Source organism: Octopus sinensis, linkage group LG5 (assembly GCF_006345805.1).
Source record: "Octopus sinensis linkage group LG5, ASM634580v1, whole genome shotgun sequence".
NCBI lineage: Eukaryota > Metazoa > Mollusca > Cephalopoda > Octopoda > Octopodidae > Octopus > Octopus sinensis.
Window position 1 is genome coordinate 77,033,908 of NC_043001.1, and position 23,239 is coordinate 77,057,146.

Sequence of the window (23,239 nt, forward strand, 5' to 3'; positions counted from 1 at the left end):
TATGAATGTATATATCATCATCATCATCATTTAGTGTCTGTTTTCCATGCTAGCATGGGTTGGACGGTTCAACTGGGGTCTGTGAAGCTGGAAGGCTTCATCAGGCCCAGTCAGATCTGGCAGTGTTTCTACGGCTGGATGCCCTTCCTAACGCCAACATATATATATATATAGTGTTTGCCACCTTACCTCGTCTGGCTTAACAACCCTCCCTGTTTGTTTTCATTTCATTTGGTTTGTTGTATGTCCTGTTTTTGTTACCAGCTTTGACCCTCCGCAAATCCCAAATTTTATTTTGATTTGCGGGAGCAACTGTTTCTTGAAGACACATATTGTTGTGAATTGCTCGAAATATGGAGTAGATAAACAGCCGAAAACTGATGAAGGGTTGTTCTTTATGTTACTTGTTTCTATTTGTATTTCATGTCTTCATATTTCATTATCCATGCTGTTTACATTTTGTGATGTCCTGTACCCATATATGCATGACGCCATGATAGATCGTTAGCTCCTACACGCATTTTTTTTCTGTGTATCTTTCTGTCGAAGAGCGTAGGCTCGAAACGTAAAAGACTTTTTCTATTTCTATTCCTAAGCGCTCTACTAATACATTTGTTTGTTTGTACTCCACCTGCCTTCGTCTTTTGTTTATTTTCGTAAACTTTCCCTTTATATATATATATATATATATATATATACATATTATATGTAAATATGCACATATATGTATGTATATATGCATATGTGAGTATATATATATATATGTATTTTATTTATATTACTATATGATTGAACGTCATGCATCCATTTCCAAGCATTTATATGAGTAGGTGGACAAACGAAAGAAAGGGCACTCAACACATTTACTGCAAGTTACAAGTATTATTCAAAATTGTTTAATTCAGATTCTGTGCTACTTCAAGTTTCAAAGGCCCTAACGGACCCTTTCTTGTCATGCTGGTAATAATCCAAATGACTGTTAATAATCTGGATGGCAAAAGTCTGGCTGGTAATAATCAAGTCATTCAGATTATTACCAGCATGACAAGAAAGGCTCTATTAGGGCCTTTGAAACCTGAAGTAGCATGGAATCCAAATAAAACTGTTTTGAATAATATACACACATGCACACACACACATATATATATATGTATGTATATAAGACAACAAAAAGAAAGTATGACATGCCTGATCTTTCTTTCTTGGTTCGCCCGTCGCCCGTCGTCCGTCGTCCGTCGTCCTCCCTGTGCCTGTGAAATCTTGTACCCCTGCTATAAGGCTTTATTTCCACACACGCCAGCTTAATTTAATTCGTCCTTAGTTGAAAGACATCTGTTGTTATGTCCTGTTATTTGTATTTGTGTAACATTCTCTGTATTTTTTCCGTCTTTGTTTTCATATACATTCGCTGCTTTCTTCCCAAGGAATCTAATGCTCTTAGCTTATTTTTTCCTTGGGGCTGGCCAGATTGGAGCAATCTTGAGTATAACCAGCCAAAATTGCAAAGATAATCTGGAACTCAACTGAGGAAAGAAAACTCCAAATGACCCGTGCTTGTTCTCTTTGTATTGTCTGTCTGGATGTTTTGCGTTCCTGTTCCATTTTGTATTTTACTCACACACCCAGACACACATATATATACATCCATAATTTAAAAAAAAACGTGTAGTAAATAAACATACGAACATATACTAAATACACAGATGAACAGAAGATCACTATCTCCACTTCAGTTATCAGCCAGAGGGTCGAGTGCAATTTCAGCCATTATTGACAATATTACTTTCACTCTGGAGGCACTGGCATGACCTTCTATGTTTTCCATTCGTCTGTGTATTCAGTATATGCTCGTATGTTTATTTACTACACATTTTTTGAATTATACACACACACAGAGTTATGTCATACTTTCCTTTTGTTGTCTTTTAATTTAATTCTGAAAATATTATGTAACACACGCACTCATTGCGTGATCCAGAGAGGATTGGACAGCGTGCTGTGACCAGCGGTGTCAAATGGACGCCTGACGGACTGGTCGGTCAAGGTGATATATATATATATAGTGTTGTGTCTTGAATATATAAGAATTTATCATGTTGTGTCTTGGGAGGAGGGTCATTACACAAAGTAATAATAGCAAACACACTGGTTCAATATCACTTGTATATTTTTAGATAATTGGTTATATATCTAACTAACTAACTAATCAATCATTTGTTTAATGTGCTGGTTAAACAACCAACCAACCAAATAAACAATCAATTGTTTAACCAGAACATTAAACAAATTATCAATTAGTTAGTCAATTAGATATTTAACCAAGTGACTAACAATAAAGAAGTTATACTGAGCCAGAGTGTGTGTTTATTATTATTGGCATAATGACTCAACCAAGACGCAAGACTTGTTTCAACACATGAATTCACACACACACACACATATATTCAAATATGAATTAGAAGCACAGCATTAGTGTTCACCATTCAGCTGTGATTTGATGCAATGGAGATGACTCTCAAAACACTGGGTGTTAAAACACCTGAAAGTCATAGACAAGTGAGACAACTCACCCCAAGTCCCCATTCAAGAGCGATGGGCATTGATGTTTCGCCACTTTTTGTCGCTTATCAAAATCCTGTACCCTTAACTGAAGGCAAATTGAATAGTCTGTCCATGGCTATATGTAGGATGGTATAAACAAATGGTGTAAAAATGATCTGTTGATATACCTGAATGGTGCACATGCAGGAATGACATTGATGTCTATTGCTCTTAATGAAACTTGGGGTGACTTTTCTTACCTATCTATGACTAAGACTTTCAGGTGTATTAACACCTGGTTCTTCGAGACAGAGAGTCATCTCCACCACATCAAATCACAACCTCATGGCATACAAGCAAAGCACATACATTGTGTATGAGTATTTGATTATATACGTGTGTGTATTCTTTTATTCATTTACTTGTTTCAGTCATTGGACTGTGGGCATGCTCGAGCACTGCCTTGAAGGGTTTTAGTTGAACAAATTGACCCCAGGACTTATCTTTTTTATGCCTAGTACTTATTCTACAGGTTTCTTTTGCCAAACTGCTAAGTTATGGGATCATAAACATACTAACACCAGTTGTCAAGCAGTGATAGGGGAAAACACACACACATATATACATATATATGATTCAATATGTGACCGTGTGTGTATCGTTGGCGATTTTTTTCTCCTCCATCTTCCCTTCCTTGGATCTTTCCTTTTCCTATGTTTCTGACGAAGAGCTCTGCTCGAAACGTTAAATCCTCCTTCTTTCTTTCCTTTCCTGAGCGTCCAATAACACTATACTTGTTCCACATCCTCGTGTTGTTGTTTTCTCTTTGTGTTTTCATGTTTGGATTAACTATATATATATATATATATATATATATATATATATATATATAGAGAGAGAGAGAGAGAGAGCGATAGACAGATAATTTCTTTATTGACCACACAGGGCTAAACACAGAGGGGACAATTACAATGTAGAGTTTTTCTTTTTGAGGGGGGTGAAAAAAAAAAGGAACAATCAAAATCGTTGAAAAAAAATGTTGAAATAGTACAAAAAGTTCCCAAGAAATGGGGAGGTTTATCTGTGGAAAGAAAAACCCACAAAAAGACCACAGTAACCTCGGGCAATTAGGTCACATATTAACATTTATTTACAAATAAGTAACTCTCTGTATTAAATATCTTTATGGTTCATAGGATCATGCTCAAGGTGGCTTCGTCATTCATTCATGCCATCCTTGCTACAGTTACCCATCTTTTTTTGAAACAGTCGCTAGACAAAACTTCCCTCTCTACTCTCACCTTCCTTTTCAAGTGATACTTGAAAAAGTTCATGAGAGATTGACCAGAGAGGAAAGTGTTTGTCTCTAATCCTTTCAGACATGTCTACCAGATACATTCTTTCACCATAGCTACAAGTATTATGAAAATAGCTCTTCCTTCCCGTTTCAGGGAAGGAGGCGTGACGATATTGACGGTAGACTCGGCTGATAAACCGACTCATCCCACACGTGACAGCAGTTGTTTGACATAAGCCCACAGGTCAGAAATGGTTGGACACTGCACGAGTGCGTGCAGAACGGTTTCGTCGCTCTGACCACATCTCGGGAGGTCGACCCCGTGTTTCTCGAACCATGTCTTTAGAGCTTATCCTGAACGGGTAGCGCTTCTTGATAGCACAGCCAGGCAAGGGATCTCTGGAAATTGTCCATAGGTCCCAGGCCAAAAGTTGTCTTGAATAGGCGGGTCAGGTATTCCTCATTGACACCCAGGTTCGCCCCGAGATCACCGTCGTACCTCCCCTCCACTAATCCCTTATAAAATGCTTTCGTGGTGATGCAGTCGCTCAAGTTCGACCCAGGACGGCAAAGTTGCTGCAGAGCAACGCGGCACTCATGGTGCCATTCGACCTTCCTAGGACTCTTTTTGATCCATGATTGTAGATTGGTCATGGACACGAGTTGCGGGAAAGCATGCTGCACAAACGACGACCACACCTGCTCACCATCGTCTACGTAGAGCCGAAGATGTCGCAGTCTCAGCGTGTGTCTGTGCATCATCAACCACAGCATGCCCATTGACAGCAAACGGATCACCTGACCATCGGAACGTTTCCTTTCCACAAGAAGCGGAAGAGGATGCGTTCAAGTTTGGTGAAGGTGGGGTCGGAACAAGCCACGACGGTCAGGTGGTAGTTGATGTTGGATGTGATGTACGCATTCGCCACCTCCGCCCGACCTTTTAGGGACAATTTCCTCTCGGCCCAATGCCTGCAGAGAGTGGCCACCCTACTCGTTATCTCGTCCCAGTTCTTCTCCGTTTGCAGGTCTGGACCGAACCAGATTCCGAGCAATTTGACCGGCCCATCTGTCCAGCGTCCCACTACTGAGGTGCTGGTGGATGGCATGAGCTTGCTTCTCCAGGTGCCCAGCTGCAAGCCCACCGACTTTTCTCAGTTGATTTTTGCTCCTGTCACTGCTTCGTAGTCTTGCAGTATCTTGCCGACTAGCTCGATGTGTTTGTGGTTAGACACTATGACGGTGACGTCATCCGCGAAGAAAAATATACAATTTAATTAGGGTTGAAACTGACCCTAGGGGCAAATTCCTCCCATGGAAAAGCACTCAAATGAAAGTTAGGTGCTTTACACACCTTATTTACAAAAATGTACACTAAAACGAGGGCTATAAATGGTCAAAATAAATGATTACCTTCGGAGCCAATGTGACAACACGTCAGTCGATAGATAGATAGATAGATAGATAGGGCCTCTCACTCAGAGTGAAAGGTATACTGTATGATGTGTGAACAGCCATGCTACATGGCAGTGAAACATGGGCTGTGACTGCTGAGGACATGCATAGGCTTGAAAGAAATGAAGCTAGTATGATCTGCTGGATATGTAATGTTAGTGTACATACATGACAGAATGTAAGTGCCCTGAGAGGAAAGTTGGACATGAGAAGCATCAGATGTGGTGTGCAAGAGAGATGACTATGCTGGTATGGTCATGTGTTGTGTATGGATGAAGATAGCTGTGTGAAGAAGTGTCACACCCTAACAGTGGAGGGAACCTAAGGAAAAGGTTGACCCAGGAAGACATGGGATGTGGTGGTGAAGCCCGACCTTGAAATGTTGGACCTCATACAGGCAATAATAAGCAACTAAGACCATTGGAGATATGCTCTGTTTGAGAAGACCAGGCAAGCCAGGTGAGATCATAGCTGTGGTTGATGCCAGTGCCACCTGACTGGCACCCATGACAGTGGCATGTAAAAAGCACCATTTGAGCATGGCTGATGCCAATGCCACCTGACGTGCCAGTGACATATGTAAAGCACCCACTACACTCTCGGAGTGGTTGGTGTTAGGAAAGGCATTCAGCTGTAGAAACCTTGCCAAATAGACGTCCAAAAGTCAATACTGATCACGTTGCCAAACCCTGATATAATCAGAAATCCAGTAAATGCATACATAATTGTTTAATATAGACACCAATAGAAGACAAAAGAAAATAAAGTTAAACACAAAAAACTTAACCAATTTACAGAAAAAGTCGCAATGAGACACTCCCTAAAACGTTACATCCATATTTAAAGCAGTTTGTCTTCGTCATTGTTTAAAATTCATCAATGTCTAATCTCAACTGTCTCACAGCAATAAGGAACTTGAAACAAATGTTGTTTAGCTCCAGCTCAAGCAGACCCGTGATTAATTCATTTACTACAGATAGCAAATATGTCCACTCAAAATTTTGTTTTTCCAATTTATCTTTTGCTTAAGAAGGTCATCTTTGAAATTATTTTCTGTTGAGATATGCTAAGTTTATTGAGGCAATGTGATTTGCAGGAAAGTTCTATTTTCTGGTAGATATTTAACATTGCTACTAGAATAACTACGAAAGTTAATTTTGCAGTCGAAGGGTTAAAAGTGTTCCAGTCTTCTACTCAGATACGGAGTACGTAAAATTATGTTATGTTATTTCGTTTTTTTTTTTAGACAATATCGTATTATTTGGTTGTTATTCATAGTTGTTCGAAGGATTAAATTGCCTCTAACAGGAAAGTTAATTTTGAAGGGAGGTAACTATTGTGAATTATCTCGCTTGCTATAAATAAGGGTTAGTTAAATTCGAGAGTACCCTCCCCTGCTATTCCGAACCTAGCGTGTCATATTTGTCAAATTTACAACGCGGTTTACGAACTCTTCAGGGTGCGAGTAAACACATTAAAGACCAAGACACTGATCCAGCCTGCACCCGGCCAGAACAGTCCACCCACAAACATTAGCATCAATGGCCAACCCCTAGAAGTTGAACACTTCACATACCTTGGAAGTATCCTTTCGAAGACCTCCACCTGTGAAAAAGATGTGAACAGGATTGGAGTGGCCCACTCCGCCAACGTGTATTCTTCAATCACGCGCTGACCATCCGGGCAAAGATCATGGTCTTCCGTGCCATTGTCCTGTCAACTCTACTCTTGTGAGACTTGGGCGTTCTACCGCCGTGACTTCATGCGCCTTGTATGCTTACAGCAATCGAAGTTACGACAGACCCTCAACATACAATGGGAAGATCACGTTCCCAACAACGAGGTTCTTCGCCGTGCCTCACTATCAAGTGTCGAATCCACCATTCTTCGCCATCGTCTCCCCTGGGCAGGTCACGACCAGTGTATGGAGCCCTCTCGTCTCCCAAGGATCATGCTCTACGACCCTAGTACTTATTCTTTGTAAGCCTAGTACTTCTTCTATCAGTCTATTTTGCCGAACCGCTAAGTTACGGGGACGCAAACACACCAGCATCGGTTGTCAAGCGATGTTGGGGGGACAAACACAAAATAATCATATACATATACACACACATACATATATACGACGGGCTTCTTTTCAGTTTCCGTCTACCAAATTCACTCACAAGGCTTTGGTCGGCCCGAAGCTATAGTAGAAGACACATTAAGGGAGCAGGGAGAGATTCCACTATTAACTGCTCCAGGATCCTATTTTGGTCCTTGGAAAGACCAGACTTTCGGCTGATTGGGTCCATAGGATAACACTTTCACATTCAGCAGCTTGGTAAGGCTACCCAGACCCCGGCGGATAGAGTCCTCTGTCCACTCGGGCTCAACTCCGGGTGGCAAACCGCAGATCCAAACTTTCAATAATTTCTTTTCACAATAGCTTGGAAGAAACATTATTTCCTCACCCTCGAGGGGCTGACTTGCAAAATCACAAGCTTCTTGGGGGGAGTCAAATAGCAACCAGACCGTTGCATATTTGACTCCCCGTGAAATAAATTTAATGGCTGGCATGTAATCTGCCAGCTCATTCAAAATTGTGGCCCTTGGGAAGACGGCTATGGTGTCAAGCGACTTTGAATAAGTCAACACCATCGTCTTCCTTTCAAGCTCTTTTAACCATTTTTGGGGAGGTGTCAAGTCCCATACAAGAAATTCCTTTGCTATTTCAACACAAAGTTCAATTACAGTTCAAAATGTAAGAAAATAAAATAAGACACAAAAAAAGAAGAAGGAAAGACACAACAGAAAGGAAGAAATAAAATAAAAATAACAGTTCAAAAAAAGTTCTTTTTTTTTAAATAAACGAAAGCTTTGAAGAAGAGAGTTCAAATCCAGGCAAAGAAATAAATTAATTTTCGGCCGAAAAGGTACTCCTGGCTAAATGTACATAGGTTCCTTGGTATGAATCGTTTTTACCCGTAATTGGTAAAAGAAATCCAATAAATCCAAACACAATACTGGCTACAGCCAACGGTAACTGCAACAGCAACTGTAACAGGTTCTAATCATTCGGGCAAGGATATGCCCCTCCACTGTTTTTTTTAAAATGAATCCTAAAAATTCACACTAAATTCACAAAACAGCAGCCGCCGAGAGCAGGCGAAATTGTCCCAGCAATGGGCGAAATTTGTTAACAAAAAATTACACCCAGCTCAGATAAAACAAAATCACAACCTTCTCTGTTTTTGTTCTTTTTTCTTGTAATTGGCCAGAGCCAACACACTCACGTCCACCTTGCAAAAACAGTCCCTCCTGCCTTGGTAATCCTTGGTAATCCACAGACATAAAGATAAATTTCGCAAAGAAATTAATTTTTGCGGAGGGGCTACGCCTCCTTAAAAAACACAATTCTCACTGCAAAATGAGTCTTTATAGGCGGCCACAGGCAGGCAAATGTCCGGAGCAGAGTGGAGTCTATTACTCACCAAAAAATATTAAATACAAGGCAACAAGCTCCACTAAGCCCTCAAAAAAATACAACAAATGTCTACCTGTAGTCGAGCCTCAAAGTTCAATATTTCACGACGAAAGACATGGCATCAAGCAGCAAGAACTCTCCCCCAAAAACAAACACATCCGTCTCCGACAAAGGTTAGCAAGCTACTTGCCACACAGCCACTCCTAGCAATTTTATATATTTTGTTTAAAAAATATTTCATATTTTTTGCTAAAGACATAACCATGCATAGATAAACAAAACGAAGTGGGGAAAGCGCTTGCACAAGCACATACATACGAGATGGTATCAAAACGTTGCCGGACTAGTTCTGTAGTACGCCAACAGATGGCAGCAAACATGGTTGCGAGCGGAGTGAGAGCTTGCAGTGACCTTCATGGGGCAATGTTCCAAGTGGTATCACTGTGTTTACTTCGCAAATTGTGAAATTTATGATCATGTGTATGTTGTCGTCTGCGATTTTGGAACAAAGAGCCATAAAGTTCTCCGTTAAACTTGGAAGTCTGCGACAGAGACATTGAGCATGCTTCAGCAAGCTTACGGTGTCGAGGCAATGGGTCATATGAAATGTTTTGAGTGATGTGGGCGCTATGAAAGCAGAAGTCCCTGGAATACAGTGAATAATCTTGAAGACCTGTCAAGAGTGTCACTACTGGAAATGTGGTATTGTGCATTGAGAATTCGTTCGTCATAGCCAGACTCTTGATCTAGAGTTCTACTGCAATGTTTTGAAGCGTTTGAGGCAAAAGCAACTGGATCTTTGGAGTGCAAAGAGCTGGATCCTTCACGACAATGCCCCTTGTCACCGAGTTCTCATTCATGAGTTTCTCGCTTAAAACAACATGGTATGACTTCCGCACTCACCCTATTCGCCAGAATTAGCACTTGCGGACTTATGCAGCTCAAAGGTCAAAGTCCAGAGTGAAATGTAGAAGGTCCTTGACTCACTTATAGAAAACGACTTTTAGGCAGGATTCCAAAAGTGGTAGGGATGATGGAAATGGTGTATTGATGCGGAAGGTGACTATTTCGAAGGAGATGATGTTAAAACTTAGGTAAATAAGTTATTTTTTTTAATTATACATAACTAGACCGGGAGCTTTTTGATACCACCTCGTATGTTTCTTACTTGTTCCACTCATTGGACTGTGGTCATGTTGGGGCACTGCCTTGAAGGTTTAAAGTCATACAAATCAATCCCAGCACTTATTTGTAAGCCCAGTATTTATTATATTGGTTTTTTACCACATAAACAGATCAACACTAGTGGTGAAGTGGTGGGAGACAAACAAAGTTACACTCACACAACAGCCTTTCAGCTTCTGTCAATCAAATTCACCCACAATGTATTGGTTAGCCTGCAGTCACGGTAAAAGATACTTGCCCAAGGTGCCATGTGTGTGTATTAACCAACGCATACAGTGTCATAGAGCCATTTCAGCTGATCTTACCACTGTTCTAGAGTTAAAAAAAAACAACTCAAATTCACTGAATTATTAGAAAGTAAAATCAAATTCATTTTCATCCAGGTTGAACATATTGTCTACACCAGTGAAATCCTTAGGGATCACATTAGTAGACTTCACAATGGGATTTTGGCAAACTGAGGTCAATGGAAGGCAATCATTTGATCTTTGACATGAAGAGTCCTGAATGTGTCCCTTCTTACCATTCTCCTTTGCAGAAAGCAAACTGTTCCCAAATGTAGGTATTTCATGTTGAGTTCTGTTGTATGGGATGAACTGCGTGACTGAACCAGTATTCATACTATTAACACCAACACCTCCACCATCACTACCAATACCATCTCCATCATCTATATCATCATCATCATCATCATTGTCACTGTCGTCAACAGAATCTTCCATCTGGCATGGGTTGCTTAAAAAACAGCTCCACTTTGATGAGGAGGAACTAGTAGAATGAACAGCTTTAATGGAACCAGTTGGTGACTTTTGATGGAAAGATGATGATGGCGTGTTACTAGCCTTACCAGGAGAATTGTCAAGTACTGATGACCGTCTTGTTGAACACGAATACATTTCTTCATCATGTTTTATGGTACTGGCAGTAGTAACATCACATGTAGCAGCAGTGGTAGAAGCAGTTGCTGTAGTAGTAGTAGTAGAAGTAGTAGCTGATGGCATGAGATTTGTTGATGTGACATGTGATGCAGGTTTGAAAACATTACCAGGACGATGGCCGCTATTAGAAACAAACTGGACTCCGGTAAAGTCACTTTCTCTAGTAAAGCAATTAGTAAAAGGAGCACCCTGGGTCCTGCAATATTTTGTCCTCTTAGGTTGACCAGTGATGTTTTCGGAGGAAGGCCGATGCTGTTCAGCATTCAGAGAGGGTTCGCTTTTTAGTGCCTGGACGTAGCGGTGGTGGTAGTCATTGGAGGAAGCATCAGGTGGACAGTGTTTCGAGACTGTTTTTCTGTAGTGATGTGATTCTGAAACTGACCATTTTGGACGTCTGAAATTGTGAAGAAAATAAAGGTTAAAACAACGGCGTGCATACATAGATATATGTATATACATGTATTTGTGTGTGTGTGTGTGTGTGTGTGGGTGAGTGTATTGGGTCATCCCATAAATAATACAGTTTTTTCAATTGCATGAACTAAGTCAGAGGGGGATTGCATTAACTACCTGCATCAACTTACTATAAAAGCTGGTAGTAATTTTTCCTTGTCCTTATTCTTAGTGCAAGTTTTGAAGAGTGCAGTTCGATTTTAACAGTTATTTTTTCAAAGCTATAATGTCTGGAGTAATAAACCAACCAACATTTAACCTCACAAATCAAACCTCTTATGTCTCTCAAGTAATTTATAAGAACAACTACCTGGTTGTCTGATAACTCACAGGCCCACATTCATTCCCTGTTTCTAACCATCGCTCACTCTCCTATAAACTCTTGCAACCTCTATTTACCCACACTTCCTTTTCTCCTTCTCCTACTCACTTTATATCTTGACATGGAGCTGGTTAGTCTATAGTAGACATTTCATCAGTTATTTTTCTCTCTTTCTAGCATCACTCTGGCCACTCCCATCTTCTCTTCTATAATACAAGTAACTATAGTCCCTCTACAGCAAGAAACTTGTTCTGGACCCTTCTCTCTCACTTTAACTCTTTATCTCACAGCATAAAGCTACCTCTCTCTCTCGACAACAGCCCTACTTAATCAAAGGGTATCTTAGTTTTGCAGGTTGGTGCCACAAAAATGGTACCAAGTACATGCTGTAAAGTGGCATTAGAAAGGGCAGTCATCCATAGAAACCATGCCAAAGCAGACATTGGGACACAGTATAGTCTTCAAACCTGTTGGATCCTTTCAAACTGTCCAACCCATGCCAGCATGGAACATGGATGTTAAATGATGATGATGATGGACTAATTGGTTGTCTGCTACTTCACAGACTCAACATTTTATGTCTCTCAGTTAATTTATAAGAATGATAGACAGGTTGTCTGATGTATTTCACAAACTCAACCTTCTGTCTCTGTGTTAACCATTTTTTAAAACCATATCTATATTTTAATTGGGTGTCTTCATTTTTTAGTAAATCAACATTGTATTTTTGTTGAACCTTACATTCCTCTTTTAAAGGCAATACAATAGAATACACTTGGTCGAAAATTAAGGCTGCTTTTATTTCATTATTAGAAGAATGCGCAGGGTGCATAAACACAATTAGAAAAGGCACACCAAATGTAGCTAAAAGTGCTTTACAGTGGAATCCGGATGGATATAGAAAGAAAGGTAGGCCTAAGAACTCGCGGCGTAGATCAACACAAAAGGAACTAGAGAAAGGGGGACATTCATAGCAGAGTATAAGTATGGCAGTGAAAAATTATGCGACTTGGAATTCAACTATAAGTGGCCTATACTCCGCGTTGGAGGGTTAAAGGCAGGATGTCTAATATATATATATATCTATACTGAAATATACTGCTTTTGCTTCATTAATTTTGAAGATAATGAAGAATTTATTAAAATAACTGTCATTATTATGCTGGTGTCTGGAATACAAACTAACATGAAATTTTGATAGAAGGTTTCAATTTAGACCACTATCATAACAGTGAATTTACATCAAAGAATCAGGAGCACTTTCAGGCAGCTTGGTTGGTATCAAAAGGGTTAATTTAAAAGGAAGATCAATAAAATGTGACAAACTCACTTTCTGAAATTTTGAAAACTTCCCACCTCAAACTGGTCAGCAGTACTAACAGTGTCATTGTCTTCTGGATCCTCATAAACTGATTCAGTATCAAGATTTGAATTGAGAAATTTCTGCCACCTGTTGCAAGTCTGTCCAGAGGAGGTACATTCATTACTTTCTTCCTAATAATAATAATAATAAGAACAACAGTATTAGTAGTAATAATTAGTATGAAATAGCCTGGCTATGCAAAATGAAAAAAGTGAAGATAGTGCCAATTATTGTTGGGTCCCTGGGGACAGTATCAGACGGCATCAAGAGGAATACTCTCTTTTACTTGTTTCAGTCATTTGACTATGGCCATGCTGGAGCATCGCCTTTAGTCGAGCAAATCGACCCCAGGACTTATTCTTTGTAAGCCTAGTACTTATTCTATCGGTCTCTTTTGCCGAACCGCTAAGTTACAGGGACGCAAACACACCAGCATTGGTTGTCAAGCGATGTTGGGGGGACAAACACAGACACACAAACATGGGCTTCTTTCAGTTTCCGTCTACTAAATCCACTCACAAGGCTTTGGTCAGCCTGAGGCTATAGCAGAAGACACTTGCCCAGGGTGCCATGCAGTGGAACTGAACCTGGAACCATGTGGTTCATAAGCAAGCTACTTACCACAGAGCCACTCCTATGCCTACTAATATAAAGGAAATCAGAATAGAGTGCCTAGTAAAAAGGTTTGGCATGGTCAGAATAATCAGGAAAGTATTATTATAGCATGGTACCATAGGCTGCAGGTAGCAAGCCTGCTCCACATGCAAGACTCCAGGAGTTACAACAAAACTTGAGACAAAAAGAATAAAAAAACTAATTATAATCCTTTCTATTATAGCCACAAGGCCTGAAATTTTGGGGGAGGAGGTTAGTCAATTACATTGAACCAAGTACTCAACTGGTACTTATTTTACTGACCTTGAAAAGGACAAAAGGCAAGGTCAACATCAGCAGAATTTGAACTCAGAATGTAAACTGGAAGAAATGCTGCAAAACATTTTGTCTGCTGTGCTAACAATTCTGCCAGCTTGCTGCTTTAATAATAATGATGCTTTCTAATTTTGTCACAAGGCCAGCAATTTTGAGGGGAGATGGAAGTTTATTACATTGACCCCAGAGTTCCACTGGTACTTATGGGTGCCCTAGGTATGATAAGAATGGTATGTCAGAAACATCTAAGTAATATCTCAGGAGAACCATGTCTCAGAGAAATCCAAAAGATTGTGCTGACAAGTAGTGCCCACATCCTTAGAAAAATCATATCCATTTAAATGTCTGTTGTATTACATGAAGATATTTTGCTACTGCCCCTGCCACTTCCCCTCTCCAAGCTTTCAGTCATACCATAACATCTCTTATCCTTCATTCACCCTAGATTAAAAATAATAATAATAATAATGATAATAATAATAATAGTAATAATAATAATAATAATAATAATGGTTTCAAATTTTGGCACAAGGCCACCAATTTTGGAGAGAGGAAAAGCTGATTACATTGATCCCAGTACTCAACTGATACTTATTTTATTGACTTCAAGAGGATGAAAGGCAAAGTCAACCTTGGCGGAATTTGAACTCAGAATGTAAAGATGGATGAAATGCCGCTAAGCATTTTGCCCAGCACGCTAACACTTCTGCCAGCTTGCCACCTTCAGTAGTGGTTGTAGCAGTAGTAATAATAGTTTTAAATTTTAGAATTTCCCTAAGGCCAGCATTTCCAACTATCATGATATACCAAGACAGAGACACAAACACACATGTATAAATCCATTTTTTATGTGTTGGCAGATTCCTTAGATTCTCAACTTCACTTGTGGTTAATATTGACTAACATGTTAGCCAAAAGTTGAGAATTCTAAGAATTCCAACACAATATATAAAATGGATTTATACCGCATGAATTACTCTATCAAGAATTTACCAATACTGCCTAATAACACACATACACATATATCTGTTAACAGGCACAGGTGTAACTGTGTGGTAAGAAGTTTAAGGCAGCGAGCTGGCAGAACGGTTAGCACACCGGGTGAAATGCTTTGTGGTATTTCATCTGCTGCTGCGTTCTGAGTTCAAATTCCGCCGAGGTCGACTTTGCCTTTCATCCTTTCGGGGTCGATAAATTAAGTACCAGTCACACACTGGGGTCGATATAATCGACTTAATTTGTTTGTCTGTCCTTGTTTGTCCTCTCTGTGTTTAGCCCCTTGTGGGTCATAAAGAAATAGGTATTTTGTCTGTCTTTACGTTCTGAGTTCAAATTCCGCTGAGGTCGATTTTTGCCTTTCATCCTTTCAGGGTCAATAAATTAAGTACCCATTACGCACTGGGGTCGATGTAATCGACTTAATCCCTTTGTCTGTCCTTGTTTGTCCCCTCTATGTTTAGCCCCTTGTGGGCAAAAAAGAAATAATAAGCTTGCTTCTGAACCACATGGTTCCAGGTTCAATCTGATTGCATGGCACCTTGGTTAAGTGTCTTCTAAAAAAGCTCTGGTGTGACTAAAGCCTTGTAAGTGGATTTAGTAAATGGAAACTGAAAGAAGCCCATATCTATATGTGTGTGTGTGTGTATGTGTCTTTGCCATAACATCATGTGATTGTCGCCATCATGCAAGCGGCGCTTTATTTCCGATATTCTGTGAAAACTTATCTGGTCATGGGGGAAACATCACCTTGCTTAGAAACAGGTGAGGGTTGGCAACAGGAAGGTCATCCAGCTGTAGAAAATCTGCCTCAACAAATTCCATCTGACCCATACAAGCATGAAATAGTAAATATTAAAACAATGATGGTGGAGGTGCAATGGCCCAGTGGTTAGGTCAGCAGACCCGCGGTCGGAGGATCGCAGTTTCGATTCCCAGACCGGGCGTTGTGTGTGTCTATTGAGCTAAAACATCAAAAAGGTCCACAAGGCTCCAACAGGGGGTGGTGGCGACCTTTGTTGTACTCTTTAGCCACGACTTTCTCTCACTCTCTCTTTCTGTTTTTTGAGTAACGCTGCGATGGACTGGCGTCCCGTCCAGCTGGGGGGAACACATACGTCACAGAAACCGGGAAACCGGGCCCATGAACCTGGATAGGCTTGAAAAGGGCGAAAAAAAAAAAAAGAAGAAAATCATGATGATGATATATGTATACGCACACAACAGGCTTCTTTTCAGTTTCTACCAACAAAATCCAATCACACTGCTCTTGTGCAGTTTGGGGCTATAGTAGAAACAAGGTGCTATGCAGTGGGAATGAAGCCAAAACATGCCGCTAAGAAGCAAATGTATTTACCACACCAACACCTTTCATGAACCACCTTTCTCCATTTGCAAAATATAATTCCTGAAAATTTATATTTCTGATTTGTTTTAAAGTAACTCACTGAATCTTGTTCAACATTTTGTTGATGTTGTCGTTGTTGTTGATGTTTCTGCTGTTGTTCCGGCTGACAGAGTACAGAAAGGTTCTCCTCAAATTCCTTTCGATCCATATCCTGGCGTAACGAGTTCAATTTCTGGACATGATGCCGACAGTCAGCTCCAGATCCTCTGCCATACTCCTGCAACGACAATAACATTTAGCATTAACCGTTTCGTTACCATATTTCTTGTTGAAATATGCTGCTTTTGTTCCTATTAATTTTGAAGCTAATGAAGAATTTAGTAAAATAACTGTCGTTATTATTATGATAGTGTTTAAAACATAAATTAACATGACATTTTGATGGAGGGTCTTAATTTACGATGGCATGTATAAAGCACTCGGTACACTCTGCTAAGTGGTTGGTGCTAGGAAGGGCATCCAACCATGCCACAACAGACAGTTGGAGTCTGGACAGCTCCTGCTAACCTGCTCCATGTCAAACCATCCAACTCGTGCTAGCATGGAGACCAGATGATGATATATATATATGTATGTATGCTAAGCATGGGTTGGACGATTTGACTGAGGACTGGCGAACCAGATAGCTGTACCAGGCTAAAGGCAACAACACAACAGAAAATGTGAGGAATATTAATGCAGTTTATGAGAATTGGACAATAAGCATAAGCTAGTGTCAACAGTGGTTCCAGAAATTCCAAGCAGGAAACTACAACCTAGAAGACAAGGACATTCGGCAAACCCTGGTGGAACAAAATCTCATCATAACTGTTGAGGAACTTGCATAGAAGCTGCATGCAACAGAAAAGTCAGCAAATTGGGTCAATGGATTCCTCACAAACTTTCCGAGTCTAATTGCATGCAGAGAGTGAATGTGTGCTCTTCTTTGCTGTCATGTCTCAAGAATGAACCTTCTATTGGTCCGAAGAGTGACTGGTGACGAGAAATGGGTTCTCTATAAAAATGTCAAGCACTGAAGACAGTGAGTAGGGAAAGGAGAAACAGCTGCACTCCAGGCTAAAGGTCTTCACCCACATAAGGTGTTACCTGTTTGGTGATCACTTTAAAATGGGAAGTTTGTGTAATAGAACCAGAAGCAGCGTCAGGCAGGTTGGTAATCAAAAAGTTTAAGAGATCAGACTCCTTTCAAATTTTAGAAGTATTGGTCTAAAAGTTAGAATAGAAATGAAGATAAAAATACTCTGCAATGGACATACAAAACTGATAAAGGTGAAAAGGTCATAGAGGCACATACCTTGATTAAGGATTGTTTTTGTCCACAGACTTTACACGACCATTTCCTCACTTTCTTCACCTGCTGTACTTGAAATGTTTCACATTCACAGCACCTGACCACATGAAAAACTTGAGGCATGACTGTGATAAACCTGTTGGTAATAACATGATATAAAAAAAAAATGTAAAGACAATAGGCTAGGAGTGGCTGTGTGGTAAGTAGCTTGTTTACGAACCACATGGTTCTAGGTTCAGTCCCACTGCGTGGCACCTTGGGCAAATGTCTTCTACTATAGCCTCGGGCCGACCAAAGCCTTGTGAGTGGATTTGGTAGACGGAAAATGAAAGAAGCCTGTTAGATGTATGTATGTATTGTGTGTCTGTGCTTGTCCCCCCAACATCGCTTGACAACCGATGCTGGTGTGTTTACATCCCCAAAACTTTGCAGTTTGGCAAAAGAGACCGCTAGAATAAGTACTAGGCTTACAAAGAATAAGTCCTGGGGTAGATTTGCTCGACTAAAGGCGGTGCTCTAGCATGGCTGCAGTCAAATGACTGAAACAAGTAAAAGAGAGAGACAAGTTATCATCAACGTTTAACAGCTAATATATTAGAAGTGCTTTTCAGCCATTTTAAATACTTATTTATCTATGGACCCCTTTGATTCTTATTTTATTCAGGTGTACCAACTTAGCCATTTGATGTTTAAAATCATGTTCATTATCATCATCATCATTTAATGTCCGTTTTCCATGCTAGCATGAGTTAGATGTTTGACAGGAGCTGACCAGCTGAAGGGCTGTTCAGGCTCCCTGTCTGTTATGGCTAACCACTTTACAAACTGTACTGGGTGCTTTTACACAGCCCTAGCACGGGTGCTTTTTACATGGAACCAGCACAGAAGGGACGAACAAGGACAAACGGATTAAGTCGATTACATCGACCCCAGTGCGTAACTGGTACTTATTTAATTGACCCCGAAAGGATGAAAGGCAAAGTCGACCTAAGCGGAATTTGACAATGACGAAAAATATCGACAACAAAATAATTTAATTGTGACAGCTATTCCGAAAGCACGACGAACGAGGTGATAAAGAAGTTTGATAAACATGGATTTTTGAAAAAATTTCTTTTTGAAATGCGATTTACGTGTTTCAGAATAAGGGATATTAGAAAATAACAAAAGTATGAAAAAAAAAAAAAATGTAATTCTTGACAGCTATTCGGAAAGTTTGGATTAGGGTTACGTCATCGCAACCCTAACTTCGAACCCACACTTATAACAATAAAAGCATATTTTTGCATACACTAAGGAATTAACCAACATACATTCAAGTTGGAATACTTTCTGTTTAGGATCTCCAATTCCGTGATATCCAAGATATAATATTGAATATTCATTATATAATATTCTAATTTCGACACAAGACCAGCACCTACGAGGGTGGAGAAGCTGATTACATCAACCCTTGAACTCGACTGGTACTTCTTTTACCGATCCCGATAGGATGCAAGGCAAAGTCGACCTTCGTTAAAATATTTTAGTTAAATCATACTAACCGTTAAAAGACGTTACGAGACGCGACAAATGAAGGCAGATAGGTTTGTGTTCCGGACCACAAGTATTCTTATTCAATGGGATATGATATTAAGTAATACGGTAATAGTAGATAAGACACAGTTAGAGGGTCCAAATTAATGGTAAAACCGACAATGTTATAAACATAAATACATATACACACATGTATACATGTAATGTAATGTAGAAGCCGTTAATATACGAACATGACATACACTAAGACACAGTTGTGCATATATACAATGTATAATTTAAAAACAGATCTATACAATGTTTAAAATATAAACAAATATACTACTGTATGTGTGTATATATTTACACACGCATACACTATATAAAATGGAAATAAATAGTCGTATACAAAACAACACTTGTTTTCAGATTTGCCGCGCAAAGTAATATGGGAGTTATCTCCCCTGAGCTTCATCTCCCAAAAAATATATCAGGAAAAAATGTCACAGAAAAACTATTATAAATTATTGATTTAGTTATGTATTTCCTTATTTCATTTAACATATTGAATAAAAGGTGACTGTTTTCGTATATGTGTTCTGACCATAATATGAAAACAAAGTGTATACTGAATAGAGGTGAGAAGTGATGAAGGTGTACCTACACGAATGTGCCCCTCCCACCCTCGATTTCGTTTCCTCATAACTTCCAGAAAAATAAATTTTGGCTACCTTTCGATAACGGTAGAGTGATAATGAAAGTATTTGTTTGGCAGTTTCCGTAAAAAGTTTTATTTCTTTAAATGTTTTCAGCCTAGTCGCTTATGTTTATATATTTTTCGTCTATGTATTTGTATGTATGCATATTTATGTAAGTACTGTATATGTATGTGTATTTGTGTATAGGCATACATACACAAATATACATGCATGCGCATAAATATATACTAACATACACAAATATACATAGATACACACACATACACAAAAAGTATATAAACAAGCGATTCAGCTGAAAATAATTAAAGAAATAAAAAATTTTACGGAAATTGCCGAACAAATATTTTCATTATCCGTCTGCTTTTATCAAAAGATAGCTGACATTTTCTACAAATACTCTTTTCAGATGGTGTGGGTTACAATTATATCGAAATTTTTATATATATAGGCGCAGGCGTAGTTGTGTGATGAGAAGGTTGCTTCGTAACCACGTGGTTCCGGGTTCAGTCCCACTGCGTGGCACCTTGGGCAGGTGTCTTCTCCTATAGCCTTGGGTCGATCAAAGCTTTGTGAGTGGATTTAGTTGACGGAAACGGAAATAAGCCCGTCGTATGTGTGTGTGTATGCCTTCCTCTATCACCACTTGACAACCGGTGTTGGTGTGTTTACGTCCCCGCAACATTAGCAGATCAGCAAAAGAGACCGACAGAATAAGTACTGGGGTCGATTCATTCGACAAGAATTCAAGGCGGTGCCCCAGCATGGCCGCAGCCTAATCACTGAAACAGGTAAAAGATAAAGGATAAATGATATTAAGAATGAATAAATAAATAAATCTGGTGGGCTCGCACCCATACATACTGACACATGCCATACAACAACAAAATAAAACTTGCAATCTCGAAAAGAATTTATCTATGTCAGTATGTATGTGTGCGTGCCCAGCAATTTTTATTTTCTGATTAAATTCCGTTATAATGGTAATCTACACCATTTGTTAGGTATTTGTAGAAAATTTAAATGAAAGCAAATACCTATTTTTCTGAAAGTTACGAGGAAACAAAACCGCCTCATGTGAATTTACTGAAAATCCTCTCCCCACCTTCAGAAAAATATTTTCACAACAAATTCCGATGCAATCAGAATCTATACCGTCTGAAGCGTAGAAAATATCATTAAATAACATTCATTTGTCTGGAATTTATGAGGGAATAAATTCGGAGGCAGGCACACTTGTTTAGATATTCTGCGATGAAATCGAGGCGGTAAAGGAGTACGTCTAGTTAGGACACAGTGAGTAATACGCCAAGATATGGATACTGAAATCTCAAAGAGAATAAGGGCAAGATGGAAGGCATTTAACTCAAAAAAAGGATGTGCTTAAAATAAAGCTAGACAATACCACCATATGTGCCAGACACTTCAATAGCATCGTCCTACCTGTGTTCTTATGCGCAAGTGAGATGTGCGCTACTATGAAGATGATAGAACATCGATTGGCTACTATGCAAAGGGCCATGAACAGATCCATTCTGAGAATATCACTAAGACAGCACACTCAAAATTAGATAATTCAAAAATGAAGGAGAGTGAACAATGCTATCGTAGAATACCGAAAGTACAAGTTACACTGGGTCGAATATGTCGTAAGATTCACAGAGAACGGGTGAATCCGTGCAGTTGCCGAGTGGTATCTAAGAGTTCGGAAAAGGCCACTAGGAAAGCCTCTACGACAATGGGAAGACGATTTAGTTAAGCAATTTGGATGATGATGGAAAACAATGATGCGATCATGACAGAATTGGAAGCGCATTGTGACCAATTGTCTATAACAGCATTTGATGGTCTCGTTGATACTGTGATATGTATGTATGCACACACACACACAGAGTTATAGTATATTCTGTTAAGAACGTAGTAGAAAACAGTATAAAGCTCATCCACCTTCAGATTTCACCCTATGCTATCCAGTAGTAGTGAATAGATAATTGGAAAAGGTTGTAGTCAACAAAGAGTGCGGATGGACATTTATTTTCAATCACTACAATTGTTTCTATGCAACGTAGCTCTTCAGGCGTACAGGTACTTGATTATGCATTATGAAATCTAGTTGTGTTTCCTCAAGCGATATATAAATATTGTCTCCTTAAATTCAAATTCTCAGCTTCAAAAGCACCCTCTCGGTCTGTCGTGACCTGAAGTTAGTAGTAGCCACTGAATTTATCAAGGCGAAGGACTGTTGGTAAACTCCTTCTTGTTGACTCCAAATTTTTTCAATTACACACACACACATCTTTATCTTTTACTTGTTTCAATCATTAGACTGCGATCATACTGAAGGTTTAGTCGAACAAATTTACCACTGAACTAATTATAAGAATGGTATTTACGCTATCGCTCGATTTTGCCGAATCGCTAAGTTACGGTGACATAAACAAACCAGCACCAGTTGTCAAGCAGTGGTGGGGACAAACACGTACACACACACGCATGCATGTACGCATACACACATACATACATACATACATACATAATACATACATACATACATACATACATACATACATACACACACACATACATACATACATATATACATAATACATACATACATACATACATACATAATACATACATACATACATACACACATACACACATACACACACATACATACATACATACATACATACATACATACATACATACATACATACATACATACATACATACATACATGGTGGCTGCCCCCTCGTTATCAAGTATGGCCATTGCACGAAGCTTAATCAATGTTGTCATCGTGCAATGCCTGCGCAAGAAGATTTTTTTTAAAGTGAGGAAAGGCTGTGCACTGAGTTAATCCCACTCATTAAGCATCAGCAGCTATAATCCGAAAAGAAAAACAAGTCAACATCATCGGTAACCACTGAGCCGCAGGTTTTATGTCGGAGTTATCCCAGTTACCTGAGTTATCTTCTCCTAGAAGGATACCCTAACAAAGGCTAGGAGTCCTTCACTCCCAATGGTTTAACCGCGCGATCGGGTATTAAGTCCGATTATTTCTATGTCCCCGCGCATGATACAGCCATTTGGATGGCCGTTGACACTCAAGAGTTCCTCCGCCTTTTGACGGGTTTTGTTTTTCATCCCGCAGGGTGTCCAATAAGCACCCTCCTCACCAAGCAAGCTTGGTGGGGTTGCCGGTTTAGTCGCCGACGACCCGACCATGCAACAGGTTGTACTGGGTTACTTGTTACCAGTAGCACTCGAAAGTAACCTGACATACATACATACATACATATATATATTATAATGGGGAGGCCGGTTTATGGGGGCATACATATGTGTGTGTGTGTGCGT

General features: G+C 39.6%; 1 protein-coding gene across 2 annotated transcripts; it reads right to left on the reverse strand.

Moving 5' to 3' along the window:
* Positions 1-8,102: 8,102 nt before the first annotated feature.
* Positions 8,103-19,574, reverse strand: LOC118763350 (MRN complex-interacting protein-like). Of its 2 annotated transcripts, XM_036502768.1 has the most exons (6): positions 19,190-19,573; positions 17,649-17,781; positions 16,395-16,571; positions 12,988-13,151; positions 10,471-11,276; positions 8,103-10,392 (listed from the first exon to the last, which is right to left on the reverse strand). In XM_036502768.1, exons 2-6 carry the CDS (start codon positions 17,766-17,768, stop codon positions 10,295-10,297), a joined length of 1,365 nt encoding a protein of 454 aa, XP_036358661.1. In that variant the 5' UTR covers positions 17,769-17,781; positions 19,190-19,573; the 3' UTR covers positions 8,103-10,294. The 2 variants fall into 2 exon arrangements, with proteins under 2 accessions (XP_036358661.1, XP_036358660.1); XM_036502767.1 differs by having other exon boundaries at positions 8,103-11,276; positions 19,190-19,574.
* Between the last annotated feature and the right edge of the window lie 3,665 nt (positions 19,575-23,239).

What these genes read in the sequence shown, in the direction of transcription:
- LOC118763350 (XM_036502767.1), bottom strand. Translation starts at nt 17,768, where the DNA reads ATGCCTCAAGTTTTTCATGTGGTCAGGTGCTGTGAATGTGAAACATTT. An exon ending in AAAAACAATCCTTAATCAAG is followed by an intron (nt 16,572 to 17,648) that starts GTATGTGCCTCT and finishes TTGTCGTTGCAG; the next exon opens with GAGTATGGCAGAGGATCTGG. An exon ending in AGTTTTCAAAATTTCAGAAA is followed by an intron (nt 11,277 to 12,987) that starts GTGAGTTTGTCA and finishes TCACAATTTCAG; the next exon opens with ACGTCCAAAATGGTCAGTTT.